The sequence below is a fragment of the Micropterus salmoides genome, unplaced genomic scaffold, assembly GCF_014851395.1.
Source record: "Micropterus salmoides isolate LMB-PRFRI ecotype aquatic unplaced genomic scaffold, ASM1485139v1 Ms_hic_scaffold_3, whole genome shotgun sequence".
Lineage (NCBI taxonomy): Eukaryota > Metazoa > Chordata > Actinopteri > Centrarchiformes > Centrarchidae > Micropterus > Micropterus salmoides.
This window is the reverse complement of record NW_024042261.1, coordinates 22,526,292-22,540,629: the sequence shown is the minus strand read 5'-3', so window position 1 is coordinate 22,540,629 and position 14,338 is coordinate 22,526,292. Positions and strand designations below refer to the sequence as shown.

At 40.5% G+C, this 14,338-nt stretch overlaps 1 protein-coding gene across 4 annotated transcripts in view; it reads right to left on the bottom strand.

Annotated features, from left to right (window-relative positions):
• Positions 1-14,338, bottom strand: part of mcamb (melanoma cell adhesion molecule b) — a 39,066-nt gene that overhangs the window by 11,811 nt on the left and 12,917 nt on the right. For all 4 annotated transcript variants that reach the window (XM_038693887.1, XM_038693886.1, XM_038693888.1 and 1 more), the window contains exons 2-3: positions 1,221-1,345; positions 903-1,134 (exon numbers count right to left, since the gene is read on the bottom strand). In XM_038693887.1, coding sequence (XP_038549815.1) covers positions 903-1,134; positions 1,221-1,345 — 357 coding nt within the window. The remainder of the gene's footprint in view (positions 1-902; positions 1,135-1,220; positions 1,346-14,338) is intronic.

Genomic DNA, 14,338 nt, shown 5'->3' with positions numbered 1-14,338 from the left:
AAAACATATTTGTTCTAGCTGATAATTTGCAATTTGAAACTGTTTGAAACTGTTTCAATGTCTTAGCATGTTGAATATGTAAAAATGCAAACAATTTAAAATGCTTTAATTTGAAGCTTTCAAAGCATTTGAAGTATTACTGTAAGAATTGAAAGCACTTGAGGTGTCAGTTGAAAGGTAATCGCTGTATTAAGCTGAAGTTTCAGTTGAAGTGAAAGTGCTGAAAAAGTCACTGGAAGCAGTTGTGCTCTTAGTAAAGAGGAAGAAGTTATATGTCTGTTGATGTGCAGTTCAAGAGCGTACACTGTAAGCAGGTGAAGTGTAAGAAAGTAGTCGAAGTTGAAAAATAAGTAATTAGGGTTATAAGTTCAAGTGTTAACATGTAATGGGTGAAAAGCTGTTACGTGTTGTTTAACGTTTAAGCAAGGAAAGCACTAGTAAATGCTGTTTAATTTGTAAGTTAAGTTAAGACAGTTGAGTGGTTATCCTGTTGCTTTGAAGGCCAGAATTCAAAAACAGTAAGTCACACAATTTGACATTGTGTGAGAGAGGATGAGTTTGTGAATGATGTGATGCATAAATTATGCATGAAATGTGGAAATTGTGGAAGTAAAAGGAGTTTGAGGATTTTTCATATTTATTTTTTAGAAGAGTTGAGCTAAAGGTGTTTTTTTAACAAATCTGAAATGTGCATAATTAAACTAAGATTAATTAAAAACTAAGTAAGGTATGAAAAAACTGAACTACTATGATAAAGTACAAAGGATGGAGACTGGTAAAATGTCTAAATATGGTTTTTCATTGAAGTTATGAATGAGTATGAAGAGGTTGAAGGAGTTGAAAAGGTTTATTTTAAATCTGGTTATATTAGCACTCAGTGCCAACCTCAGATTGAATCTTACCGAACACCTTCAGCTTTGTACGTCCCTCCCCAGCTCCATCTGTTAGAGTTTTGACCAAACAGACATATTCCAGTTCGTCTTCCAGCTGCACATCGCTGATAATCAACACCACCTCTCCAGTGGCTACGGTACCATTCACACTGATCCGTTCTGTGAACGGTATGCCTCGTTCTACTTCCTTCCTGGTGGCGTCCTGATAGTAGATTCTTTGCCTTTCGCCTGATCGTGTCATCTAAAAGGTCAAACACATGAATTATGAAATGCATAGACACATCATACCACTTTGTGTCTGTGTGCATCAGGCTTGATGAAACTCACATAGAACCACTGTATGATCATGCCACCTACGCCGTCAACCGATGTGAACATGCAGGCGATCTGAGCTGTGGTGCCCCTGATCACCTCCACTCTGTCCTCCATGTTCACCTCCACAGCAGCCCACGCTGAAAAAGAGGGAGAATATGGTTGTTGTTGAATATATCTGGTTTTAGTCACTATCAGCCAAAAAAGTGAACCGTTGCGCAATTTTCCTCCTTTGTTTTTCCTTTTTCTTATTCTGAGTAGATGTCACTTATATATTTATTTATAATATAAGGATATTTATTTTCAACTGCGATAAAGTTTTTCCTTTTTGCAGTCAAAAATTATGTCAAAGTGAGTTTTAAATGTAATCTTAATATTTTTCAATCAAGGATCTTTGATGAAAGACTTGATAAAATAAATCTTTTAGCCTTCAAGCCTCTGAGTGGGCGGGCTATGCGTTTGATCGACAGCTGAGCTGGCAACTGTCAATACTGTAAGTTTCCACCCATATTTACAAACTCCAATGAAATGACCCACTTAAAAGGGTGCCAATCAAATGAATGAAAACGATGTGGGAGATGTGATGGAAATATGGCATTTAAATTATGCTGAAGACACACACCCTGTTGACACAAACTCAGAGGAGGAATGGAGGCCAAAAAAGAGAGAAGAAACTCATGGTGGGTCAAAGGGAAAAGAGAAATGCTATGACAGGAATGAGAAGCCCACCCATGTCCACATTAATGTGCTGCATTCCACCATGTCACCCTCTCACAGGAAGAAAGGCTCAATTTACAGGCGGCATAGAAGCCCCACTGTTCCTTCGTGATCGGCCTTTGAGGAACAAGTGGTTTTTCCCCTTCCAGGGAGCATCCCACTAATCTATAAGAGGACCCCCAAATTACGCTTTACATCGCAGTGTTTCAGTAGATGTATGAGATGTCAACGAGAGCTGTAGCCTGGAGGTAACGAGGCTGCCAGGTTTGATTGAGCGTTTCCAGAGTGTCTGTTCTTTGTGTTGGAGAATGTAGCTTTTCTCGTGGTGGAGAAAGAAGTGATGGCAGGAAATATCAGAGTTTATGTCAAGTGCTGCTCAGAAGAAGCACAGTGCATTTAGTCTCATATTCCATAAACATACACCACTGTATATTGTTTTATAATAAAAACATAATTTTTGTGTAGCGTGAAAGTTAATTGTTGACCTTGGAAACAGTACTTTGACACAAAATAAAATCTCAGTCAAGATCCACTCACTACATTTTTCCGGGGATTTCTACTGCATCTCATTGTATTCCTCTGCAAATCCTCTGCTTAATTGATTTAATTGAATGGATCTTCTTCACAATAGCAGTTATGATGTGACCAATTTCAAATACTTGGCCGCTCCTTCTACTAAAGACAGCTCTGTAAAAAGCTAGCAAGTGGGCCTTGAGTTAAAGCAAGAAGACTTATTAAAAAATAAAACAAAAAAGTTAATGTTTTACAACTCATTGGTTGACAAAAATGGGATGATTGTGAGGCTTTTGTTAAGATTTAAAAGCTTGACAGAATCAGGACACTATCATACTATATCTGGTATTGAAAGACACTTCATCCGGGAAAAATAATCAGATGTCTTGCAGGAAAGTGAATTACCGTAAAACCAGGGCTCCCTGCTGATGAGCTTATTACCCAGACACACTCCTGGTATTTCATTCCATCATCATCTGCACGGATAACAAACATTTACCTTAAACTAAATAAACAAAAATTCCTGTCAAACTAAACCCGACTGTTTCTTGACCTGCATCAACAATCAGCATGCCTCCTCCTTCTCTTCCTCACCTCTCTGACTCTTCCTCCCTCTGTCCACCTCTCAAACTCCCTCCCTTGTATCCCCTCCCCACCGCCCCCTTGTTTTCTCTGCCACCTGCCTCTCCCCCTGCTGTGTGTTGCTGTTTACCACTGGCTAATGGAGCTGGACGGATGCTTTCCTGTTAAAGAAATCCAATTAGTTTGTCCAACGTAGACATTTCCTGGCCATTAGGGGTGGAAGGACAACGCTGACTCACTCGCACCATCCCATCCACCACTTGAGAACGTGCCTACAGTAAAAAGTGGGATTTATGAAGGGGTGAGAATTCATATTCTAGTTTGTATCTGGTCGAATGTTTCACAAACTCTTATTCTCCATCCTGTCTGACAGCTGGAGTCTGTTTGCTTATGGGAATCTCAATCAAATCTCATTAGTAATTTGACCAGTTTCATCTCCACGGTGCATCAATCAGAGAGGCTGGCACTTCAAGGCCTCAGATCGATTCTCTCCTCTGATGATGAGAGCGCAAATATTGGGAGTCCATGCACATTTGATTATAGTCCTAAATCAGTATGACAGAATACAGCTGAGCATCCCCTCTGACAGCAGCACGCTGGCAGAGCTGGGCCTCTCCAGTTTTATGAGCTCCCTGAAGAGTGTGTGTTTGACCCTGAGACAACATGGTGTGTGATTTCCACAAGAAAGGGGAATGTGCTATGTCTACTGTAGGAAACATCTGCTGCTGACCCCGACCCTGAGGAGAGGTGAGGAATTCAGAACATAAGGAAAGGACAATACTGTGGAGACCTGGGAAGTGGAGTCACATCGACCATGATTTGGTACAATGACTTGTGGGAGTAAAACAGGACCCCAGGTATGTGTGTGACTTCTAACAAATACAGCTGACTACAGATCAAAAGGAACAAACACTCATTCACACTAGGCTTGTTTTTCCAAAAACAAGTATGATGAAATGAATAAACTACTGACTACTTTCATTATCGATTCATCTGCCAACCATTTTTACAATAATCAAAGAATCTTAGTATATAAAATGTCAAATAGCATCTTCAAAGCTGACCAACTCTCCAAAACCCAAAGATTAATTTACTTAATCTGATTAATCACATGCACCCAAGAAAAGCAGCAAAATGAGAACAATTAGGATGCTGGAATATCTGCAATGCAAAATAGCTGCTTTAATCAACTAATCATTTCAGCTTTCATAAACAGATAATACAGATTTTTTTCACTTGATCAATATCACTATAAGCTGTATGCTAAATATGGAGCCAGAGCTAGTAGGTGATTAGCTTAGCATAAAGACTGGGGGCATGGGGATACGGCTAGCGTTCCTGGAGTTTCCGCTGGTTGAGTGGAGCATCACTGTGATGACAAGACCCCAGGAAGTCACTACGCACAGCTAAGAGTTAACCCCCCTTAAAAGCACAATTTGTTGTTTTTATGCTTCTGTTTTTGGAAGAATATTAAATAAGATGGATGTTAATAAATGAGTGTAGAAGTGCTGGTAGGTGTATTCTGTTGCATTTGGACAGAGCCAGGCAAGCTGTCCATCCATTTCCACAAATTCAACAAATGAGTAAATTTCCCAAAATGTTGAACTGAGCCTTTTAACATATCTTTGGATATTTGAAAGTTTCAGTTAGTAAAAGCATTAAAAACGTCAGTGGAGTTATGGAAGCAGATACAGAATATACAGCGAGCATGTGTGAAAAGATCTTAAAGCGACTTAAAAAATCAATTAAATTAAAATGAAGGTTCAACTTAACAAGAATGCATTCAGTTAATAAAATGCTTCCCACAGCACAGAAAGAGGAATAGCACTGTTTATTTTCATAGAAAACATACCGGACAATCATTACACTTAAAAGGGATATTTAGCTATGACTTATGAAGCTAATTGAGTCTGAGTCACATGAATACACATACACATGTCAATTAGCTGTGTCAGTGCTCCTAATCGAGCTTCAAAGAGCTCCCGTCGAGGCCGCAGGTGATCTCTCAACAAAAAACAAATGTCTCGGTTCATCTGTTCTCCACCCAAAACACAGCTCATCCCCACAAAGAGGGCGGATTGTATTCAAAGGCACTGCAAAATTAGAGGCACTTAAAGAGAAGACAAACTACACCCCATTATAAAGGAGAGCAGAGGCAGAAGGATAAGATAATCTCCAGGGGGAAATCAAATCAAAGCCATTGTTATGTCTACAAAGAAGTCAAAGTCTTTTGTCAGGATACACAATCAGTTTCTGTCTGTGGAAAGGATGATAACGAAACTTCCTTCCAGGCCCTGAGCTACTCCACAGCTATAAATTCTAAAACAGAAAACTTTTTTTCCAAGTGATCCGCAGACAATCTCAATTCACAATGCTTTATTTTTAATGGTTTCTGAGCGTGTGCTGTAAACGCCTCGCTCTGACAAGTACAGCAGACAGATGATATGTGGCATGTGGTTGTTCAAAGGCTAGAATCTGTTCTGACTTTCGAACCATGAAGGTTTAGTTGACAGGCTGCAGTCAACCTGCCCTCCCTCTGTCTAGTCTGCTCTGGCAACCGGCCCAGACCGCAGATGGTCATCGGTGAGGGAGAGGAGAGGACGTCCACCTTCAGCACATTAACTGGCACTGAAATCAGATTACCATCCTGGACGTTAATCTGAGTGGGTTGCAGAATGGTGACTCAGGTGCAGAACATGGAAACTCAGTTTTAAAATTCTTGTTTTCTTTTCTATGTTTTTTCTCTTCATATATTCCACATGCAGGTGTATTTATACTACAATTTATAAATACCATTAAATCATTTGGATTTTGTGATCACTAACTGTGTTTTAGGGAAATTTCAACCTCTGTAGCACTGGGACAAAAAGATAACCCAGTCTACAAGAAATTACATTTAAAGTATATTACAAATTTGTTTTGTCAAATATAAATTAGTGGGAGACAAAGCGCAGGACTGTGACATTGCAGCCCAGGGTAAGTGGTTAGGCTTAGGCCACAAAAGCACACTGGTTAAGCTCTGGGAAACGTTGTGCTTTCGCTTGGACGTTAATAAAGTAATCATATCCCTTTCCCTACTCTCAACCAAGTTCTATGAGTGTGAGAACAATTTTCATCATGCTTTATTCACTAAGAGTAGATATTGTAGAGAGAGCATATTGTAGGGAAAACAAAAACATGTTGTCAGTGAATATTTTGTTGGTATGTTCAGTACCAACATTTTGTCACAGGACAGATACTGTAAGTCAATTAATAGCAGGGGCGGTCTGGCCATCTGGAGTTCCAGGACAATTCCTGGTGGGCCGGCCAACCTCCGGGCCGGTGGGCCGCCTTCCTTAGCCTATACTTTTTTACTATTAATAAAATGGTTGGCAGAAGGGGGGTTGGCCCGTGGGCGAGTAAAGCTACAAAGTATTTTTTATTGTGTAACCATTCATTCACGTGATATGGAATTGTGCTGCTGCTGTGTTTTGAACTTTTTCAAAAATGTTACCTTTAGTAATTAGTACATTTTTAGATTATTTTATTGGTATCCAGGTTGATGATCGGTGCTGCTCTCTTAGGTTACATTCTATGTTTGGAGAGGTGTTCAACCAGTTTTTTTTATTATGTGTACTCCCATGACTTAAAGCCAACCAGACAGTTCTCTGTCTCAGTGAGGATTGTGGATATTTTCATGTGATGTGAGGTAGTTCAATCATGACCATTTCAGTGTGTGTTCTGCAGCCTTTTTAAAGTAGTACTGCTATAGTGATCAATGGCTGTAATGCTGCTAGGTGGTTTATTAGAGGCTGGTCCTGTTTGTAAGTGCATGCATTAGCAGGGCGGTTCTGGTGGGCTGCTATGGATCAAAGTCCAGGGCCATTTTTTACTCCCAGTCTGTGCCTGATTACCAATAGGTGTACTAATACTATTCTATCAAAACATATTATATATTTGCTGTGGCAAATGAAAAAATAAAAACAACAAGGAGGAAAAGTTTAAGCCAGACCAGCAGCCACAAGAGAAAGTAATGTTCAACACATTTTTTCATGACCAACACATGGTCATTGGTCAAAATGACTTATCCCCTTAGGAGCTTGAACATGTTCAGCAAATTTCACAGCAGTCTGCTCATTAGATTAAGAAACAGCTTGCCTGCATACTCAACATTTGGACCTGAGGGTGGGAGGATAGCAAAGCTCATGGAGTATGTAAAATGATGACATTTTATCCTCTGGGGACCATGAATATACTGAATAAATAGCACGACAAGCTGTTTTTTCTGGTGTAAAGGTGGAAAATGTGGCCTGGGGTGAAAGGTCAGAAGCTCACTAAAACCACTTTGAATACTCTTATCAAATTTCAACCTGGCCACTGTCAAGGTATCTTTTATATAGATGGACAGACTGACAGTGAGGCCCTGCTGTCTGAGAGGAAAAAACATTAAGACAGCAGTTATTCAAATCTGGGAACAAAGAAAAAGATCAAAGCAGTAGCAGCAGCAGTGACTGAGTGATCACTGAGGTCAAGGGAAAGCAGACACTCACACACACACACACACACACACACACACAGATCTTTAAACTATATCTGACTACTGACCTGAACTTGAGACTCGACTCCAGCACTAAACACATTATCACTCGGTTTGCAACTTGCACATGACACACATCCTACTCTGATATGTTTCATTCACTAGTTTCCAACCACATATTTTAATAGTGCAATAGCAGCCTATCTGCTCTCTCTAAAAGGAACTGAGTAGTCCAAAATCCATTAATCTAAAAGAAAGAGCGCTGAGTTTTGTTTTCATTACAGAGTCATTATATAACCTGTTTCTTCTATCACGAGGTTAGATTTTAAGGTACTGTGTTAATATTTACATAGTGAGGAGTCCCCTGCCTATACTCCAATTCATGTTTAATTTTATTCTGGCATGTCCTCCAAAGAAAAGGCTGAGGCTTTGCTGAACTCAGACATGAAAGAACAAGTATGAATGTTACATTAAAGGGGAGAGAAGAGGACAGATATTGAGATAGCAGAGATTCCCCGTGTGTGTGTGTGTGTGTGTGTGTGTGTGTGTGTGTGTGTGTGTGTGTGTGTGTGTGAGCATTGCTGAGACACAGTATGAATATAAAGGCAGCAAAAATCAGACAAAACGTGGGAGCATAATTATAATAAAAATAACAAAGGCTAATTATATCTTAAATGTACTTGCTGGCAATTTTACTGAAATGCAGCATGGGTGCCACAGAGTATATGACTTGGAACCAAATATATCCTCTCAAAACACGGCGGTAAAATGAAGTGACAACTCGGGGACATGTCTCCAGCCCTGTCACATCTAAGAATAACAATGGCCTATCAAGCTTGTTTGCTTACATGATACAGCAGCATTGCAGTGCACTGACCTGACTGGCACCAGAAATAGCAGCATTACTTCAGTACAGGGTGAGACAGAGCGAGGGAGCATGGGAAAACAGTGCCTCAGTCAGGCTGCTCTTTGTATAGATGTAAATAGGTCTGGGAAGAGTGTAGAGTTAACATGAGAAAACAGGTAAAAGATGTGAGAGAGAGGATAGAAAAGGAAAAGACAGAGGTAGGGCGGGACGAGAAAACAAACTGGCAGACTGCGATGTCTGCCAATATTGCTTGGTTCTCTGCGAGTTGCTGTGGCCTCTGACATTTATCACACTAATTCCTCAATGGCACACTTACAGTATCTTGCAGAGAGAAGGCAATCTTATCAAGCTGAAGATAAAACCTCTCACTAAATGTGGTGAGAAGAGAAATACACAGAGATGTTCAAAATGCCAACTCCTTGATACTTCCACTTTCATCCCTCCCGACAAGCTGCGGGAGCTTCAGAGTTTATTTAAGTCACAGAAAAGCACCTTTTACTTTCAGCGTGCATTCGTTCCTCTCAGCAGCTCTCTGATTCATGCCAAAGACGTGGGTTACTAGTGCTAACAATCTGATAATGAGAGGCGTTATCATTGTGACTGGCAGTGTAGCAGTTATGCCCTCGCATATGTTGAATTGTTATCTTTTTGATGAAATGATGAAGAACGAGAACATCAATGATTTCTGCTATCTGTGTATGAAATTGCACCTAGACCAATCCCGAAGTGCAAGTACTGCACAGGAGTTTTCACTTAATGTAAAGGTGCACTTATTAATATTTTGAGCATACTGTAGCTTCAACGTATTGCAGTTACAGAGGCACCAGTTTCACACATTAGGATAAGTTTATTGGTCATGGGCAGCACTACTCAGCCTGTGAGCAGTCATGTAATGTATGAAATGTAATGACACATCTTGTGCAGAGCCTGTGTTACAATCTGTTTACCAGGCAAGTGGGGTCTAACAAAAGACGCTATCCAGTTGCAGTGGGGGAATTGTAGGAGCCAGTGATTTTGGAGTTTGAACCAAACTAAGGACTAAAAGTCAGGATATCTCAGCCTTTGCTAAAAGCCATTTTTTCCACTCTCTATTGTTCTTAAATCTGTCTCTTCCAAGTCCCTAAACTTTATAGTAGTTCAATATTTGTCATTAAGTTTAATCAGGTTTAGTTGTTTTCAAAATTCAAAGCCGGTTTAAGGAAAAATTAGGGTTGACGTTAACGAGAACACACTTAGAGACTCACGTTAAGGAAAATCTGGTCTTGAAGAGCAAATACAAGACTTCAGAGAATCTTCATAGACTTACTTGAGGGATGGGCAAATGCAGTAAAGTTTTTGTCCCCCCTTCATAGATCCATTAGCAGAACAGTAGCCCCACTTAGTTTGGGTCAAACTCAGCTTTGCTAAATGGTGGAAAGGAATGTTATGAGGGACTCTTGAAAACATGTACACTAAAGGTCTTGTCACATGTTCATCAATCAGTTCTGTGATGAACCACAAGGCATTTACACACACACATACACACACACACACACACACCCATCCCAACCTTGGGCTGGATGGATGACTCCATTCCTGTCTTTGTCTAGTACCTCTGCTGAAGTAGACAGGACTGTCGAACAGCACCAAACAGAAATAGCAGCTAGAAACTGGACTCCAGAGGAATTACAAGAGTTTTAGGTATGTATGGATCAAGATAGGAAGAGTGAAGATTAGTAAACCAGATGTAAACTACGCACAAAAAAAGAAAATTTATGTTTGGTAGATTTTTTCTTTGTTGTAACAATGCATTTTAGCAATAAATCTTATACCATTGGAAAGCCTGTTTATTTCCCTTTTAAATGGTGCCACATTTGTAAGGAACATGCATTTGTGTGATGAGCAGCCGACCTGAGTAGGTGGGATGCGCCCATGAAAAATTTGCCAAATCTTCTGACAATGCCAGACAGCTTTTCTTTGCTGTTGACTCTTGTTTGATGTTGTCTGGTGGACTGGATGGTTGAAGTTTGAAGAATGAAGACATATTAGTAATTTAACAGTTTATTAATTTAACAAACAGGAGCGTCAGTATCGTGTGGAAGAACCACACACAGCCACAACAGCACCAGCTTGGTCACACACCACATGCTGTGGGATGGCATCCCATTCTTCAACTGGAATTTTTCACAAGTAAAGCAATAAGAAATAATTATAATTCTACCAAAATGATTTGGTAGAAATGATCTACCAAACACAAACTTCCTTTACTTTTTGTGTGTAGTCAAGTTAATCAGTATGAAATTACATATATTAATGTATAATGTACATGTTCTAATCAGAGCATATACACCTTTTAGTTATGTTGTTAGTGCTGAAATTGTTAGTCAGTTGATAAGTTGACTGATCAAAAGTCAGTCGCTAACAACTTTGATATTTATTTAAGTCAGGTAGGTAAAGGTTGAATTTCTGACCACTAGTACAAGCGGGTCACTGTTATGACATAAACATAACTTTTGAGTTTTTGGGGGATTAAGACCGACATCATCCCTCCCCAGGGCTGGGTTGGTGGGCGCCGTGCTGTTAAGATACCAGTGAGACAATAACATACGATCCAGGAAGTCCAGTTGTAGTTACAGATTCATGTGTAAAAGGCTTATCAGACGCCAAACACTGCACAGTGGTGACCAGGGGCGACCGCTCTTTTTCAGCAGTTGCCCCCAAACTGTGGAATGACTTATCTCCACACATTAAAGTGGTGCCCACCCTCCATACCTTTAAATCTTGTTTAAAAACATTTTTATTCCCTGGCTTTTAATTCACCATGAGAGCTGCCGTGGTCTTCGTTGTCGCTGTCATTGTTGATGTTATTTGTTTTGTTTTTATTATCATGAACATATTTTATTTTATCTCTGTAAAGCACTTTGGTAACCTTGTTGGGTTTTTTTTAAATTGTGCTATATAAATAAAGTGGATTGGATTGGATAAAACTCAGACAGGATTTTACAACACTGGAAAATTATCACAGCAGCAACCAATTTTATCTTTGGACATGACAATTGCAAGGCAAACAGTAGAAATATGGGGTTCATGTTTTGAAGTAATCTGCCAGGAACTCGACCTTAGACTTGATGAACATAAAACAAGCACTTTGAAGACCTCAGCTTGGGCTCTGGGAAATTGTGAATTGGGGTTTTTATTTTATTTAATTTTTTATTGCATTTTTGCTTTTACTAGACAGCTGATAGTATGTAGACAGACAGGAAATGTGCAGCAAAAGAGGGGTATGACATGCAGTTTTAACAGAAACGGGAACATTGCAGTTGTGTCTTAACCACTTGGGATGCCCCGTTTTACCACTTTGTGATGTCTTGTAGACTGTCAGTGAATGACAGCTTCACTGATAATACAAATAATCATTACATGCGACCCTAATACATTGGACACAGTTGCAGGGTAAAGAGTGATCCTCTGTATGGAGCCTGTGTGGGGTTCAGGTGATGTTTTAATTGCTGTGCGCAGAGACAATGAGATGGATAGCAGCAGCTGCAGCAACCAAACTGCACATTCCCACGATGCCTGAGAGAAAACAAGGTCAACTTGTCACACTGACCTGCCAGACACTTTCCCCTAACAAACATGCACACACACACACACACACGCACACTGATCCCCAGGGTGCTGGAGCCAATTGCAGGCTGTATCCACTCAACATGCCATCAGAATTAACGATTTCCAAAAGGCAGAGGAGACGAAGGATACAAAGAATGTAAATACAGTGGAGAGGATCAGAGTGGACCACACAACAGGGAGGGAGTCACATCGCTCTCTGATTTCGCCTGGTGATCTGACGCTATATTCCATTTCAACAGACCACCTGTTGTAGAGATCAGCCCAGGCTAGACCTGGCTCGGTTCTCAGCATGCCAGGCTCCAGTCCATCCTTCGAGAGGGGGGGGGGGGCTCTGCTGGCTCACAACTGTTGAAACATTACAGTAATTAAGCTTTGGATGGCTCTTATAAGGTCACATCTAGCGGCGGCAGTGGTACACTTAAAGTCTGACAAATCAGAACAGCTCAGTAGAAAAAGAAAAGTTCAGTTTTTATGTGAAGATGTGTTTAAAAGGGCCAGTTTACCAAAATATATATCCACCACTCTGTCACCACCCCAATACAACACAGGGGAGTGCAGTTTTGTTTGTGTTCATTTCCAGACACTGTATCCTTGTTACTTTGGATAATCCACATAATAGATTGAAATTACTTTCTATTAAAGAAAACAACTGACAATGAAAGCTCTATGGGTAGGAGGGAAAAGTGAATTGCCATTTAAGGGTAAAGGAATAGTTCAGGATTTTTGGGAAATGCACTTATTAGCTTTCTTGCCGAGAGTAAGAGAAGATTGATGACACTCTCATGTGACTTCTATTTTTAAAAACCATTACTGTTTATTTTCTCTGGATGCCAACTTAGAGCTAGAATCTCACACTTTATGCCAGCGGTTCCCGAACTGTTTCTATCACAGTTGTTGCATTCTCAACAATTGGTAACAATACTGAGGAAACTACTAACAAAGCCTGGTACATTGACAGTGAACATGAGTTTAAGATAACATAGTTTGGCTTCGACTATTGTGTTGGCTCACTGAGCATCAACAGTTGTTTTTTTTCCTTCTTTGACAAAACGCTGTCCATCTTGTACTTTTCATCATTGTGAGTCATTGTTCCCAAATGACTCACAATGACACAAACTTCTCCCCCCCCCCCCCCCCCCCCCGCAGTTTGACTTATTATAGCTGGAAAGGCACAAGTGGAACTTATAACAATGACGGCTCTGTTGCAGCTATAATAATGGTATTAGTTACACCTGTGTCTAACAACTCAAAATATCAGCAATGAAAAAGCTCTACTCACAATTAAGTTTGGGGCATTTTTTTGCCATAACTGTACTGCTTTTCAGTAAAGATAAGGGAAAGTGATGTACTAGCATCAAAATAATTTCCGTGCAGTCTCAGACCACAGCTGTGAAGATCCAACCACAGGCTGGTGACCAGCATGAGGAGGAGGTGCCAGGCGCTCCTTCAGCTGCAAGGAGTGACACAGGTTCAGTGACCTGAGGCTAATCCCTCTTTAGCAAGCAGCTCTTTGGTCTTCCCTCAGCAGTTCCACACCAAAGAGAGTTCACTCTGTTCCCCTGCCTTTGATAAGTACTTGGCAACAAGTCAAGACCATCTCTCCTTTACTCAAAGTTTCCGCACTCAGCTACTTTGACATGCCCCCAGGCGCGCGCACGCACACACACACACACATATAAAGTATGTGTTGAATGTAAGACTTCTGACTTAATGTGGGATGCAGTCATCTTCCCATGTCAAAATCCACAACCCCCATCATATAAAAAAAAAAAAAAAAAAAAACACACTGTTAAATTACTCCCACAATCTCACAGATCTTTGCTTACTTGCACTTATATGTATATACGTGTATGTGTGTGAGTGTGTGTTTGAGTAAATCTCAGTAGACATTTTCCTCATGCCTGCTCCCATGGTGGTACACAACGCCCCCTCCATCCTCTTTCCCACGTCCCAGATGATAAAATGGCCTCCATATTAGCCACTCTGAGAGCAGGCAGAAATAAAATAACACAAGCTGCTTGGAAGTATGGGAAAGGCCAACAGGGACAGTTTTTTAGTATGATGTGAGTGTACAGTATCACACACACACACACACACACACACACACACACACACAGAGCAAGTCCCATGACCTGGCTTCACAAGTATGAGATGTGCGTTGCTTGCTGCTGGCACATTATGGCTAAAGATAGACTGCAGATACACAGACAAACACTCACACACACACACACACACACACACAGAAAGCTTTTTGCCCATTGACTCAAAGGATAAGGTACTCAGCAGCAGCTCTCTCCTTTTTTGGTTAATGCTGCAAGTGGCACTAAT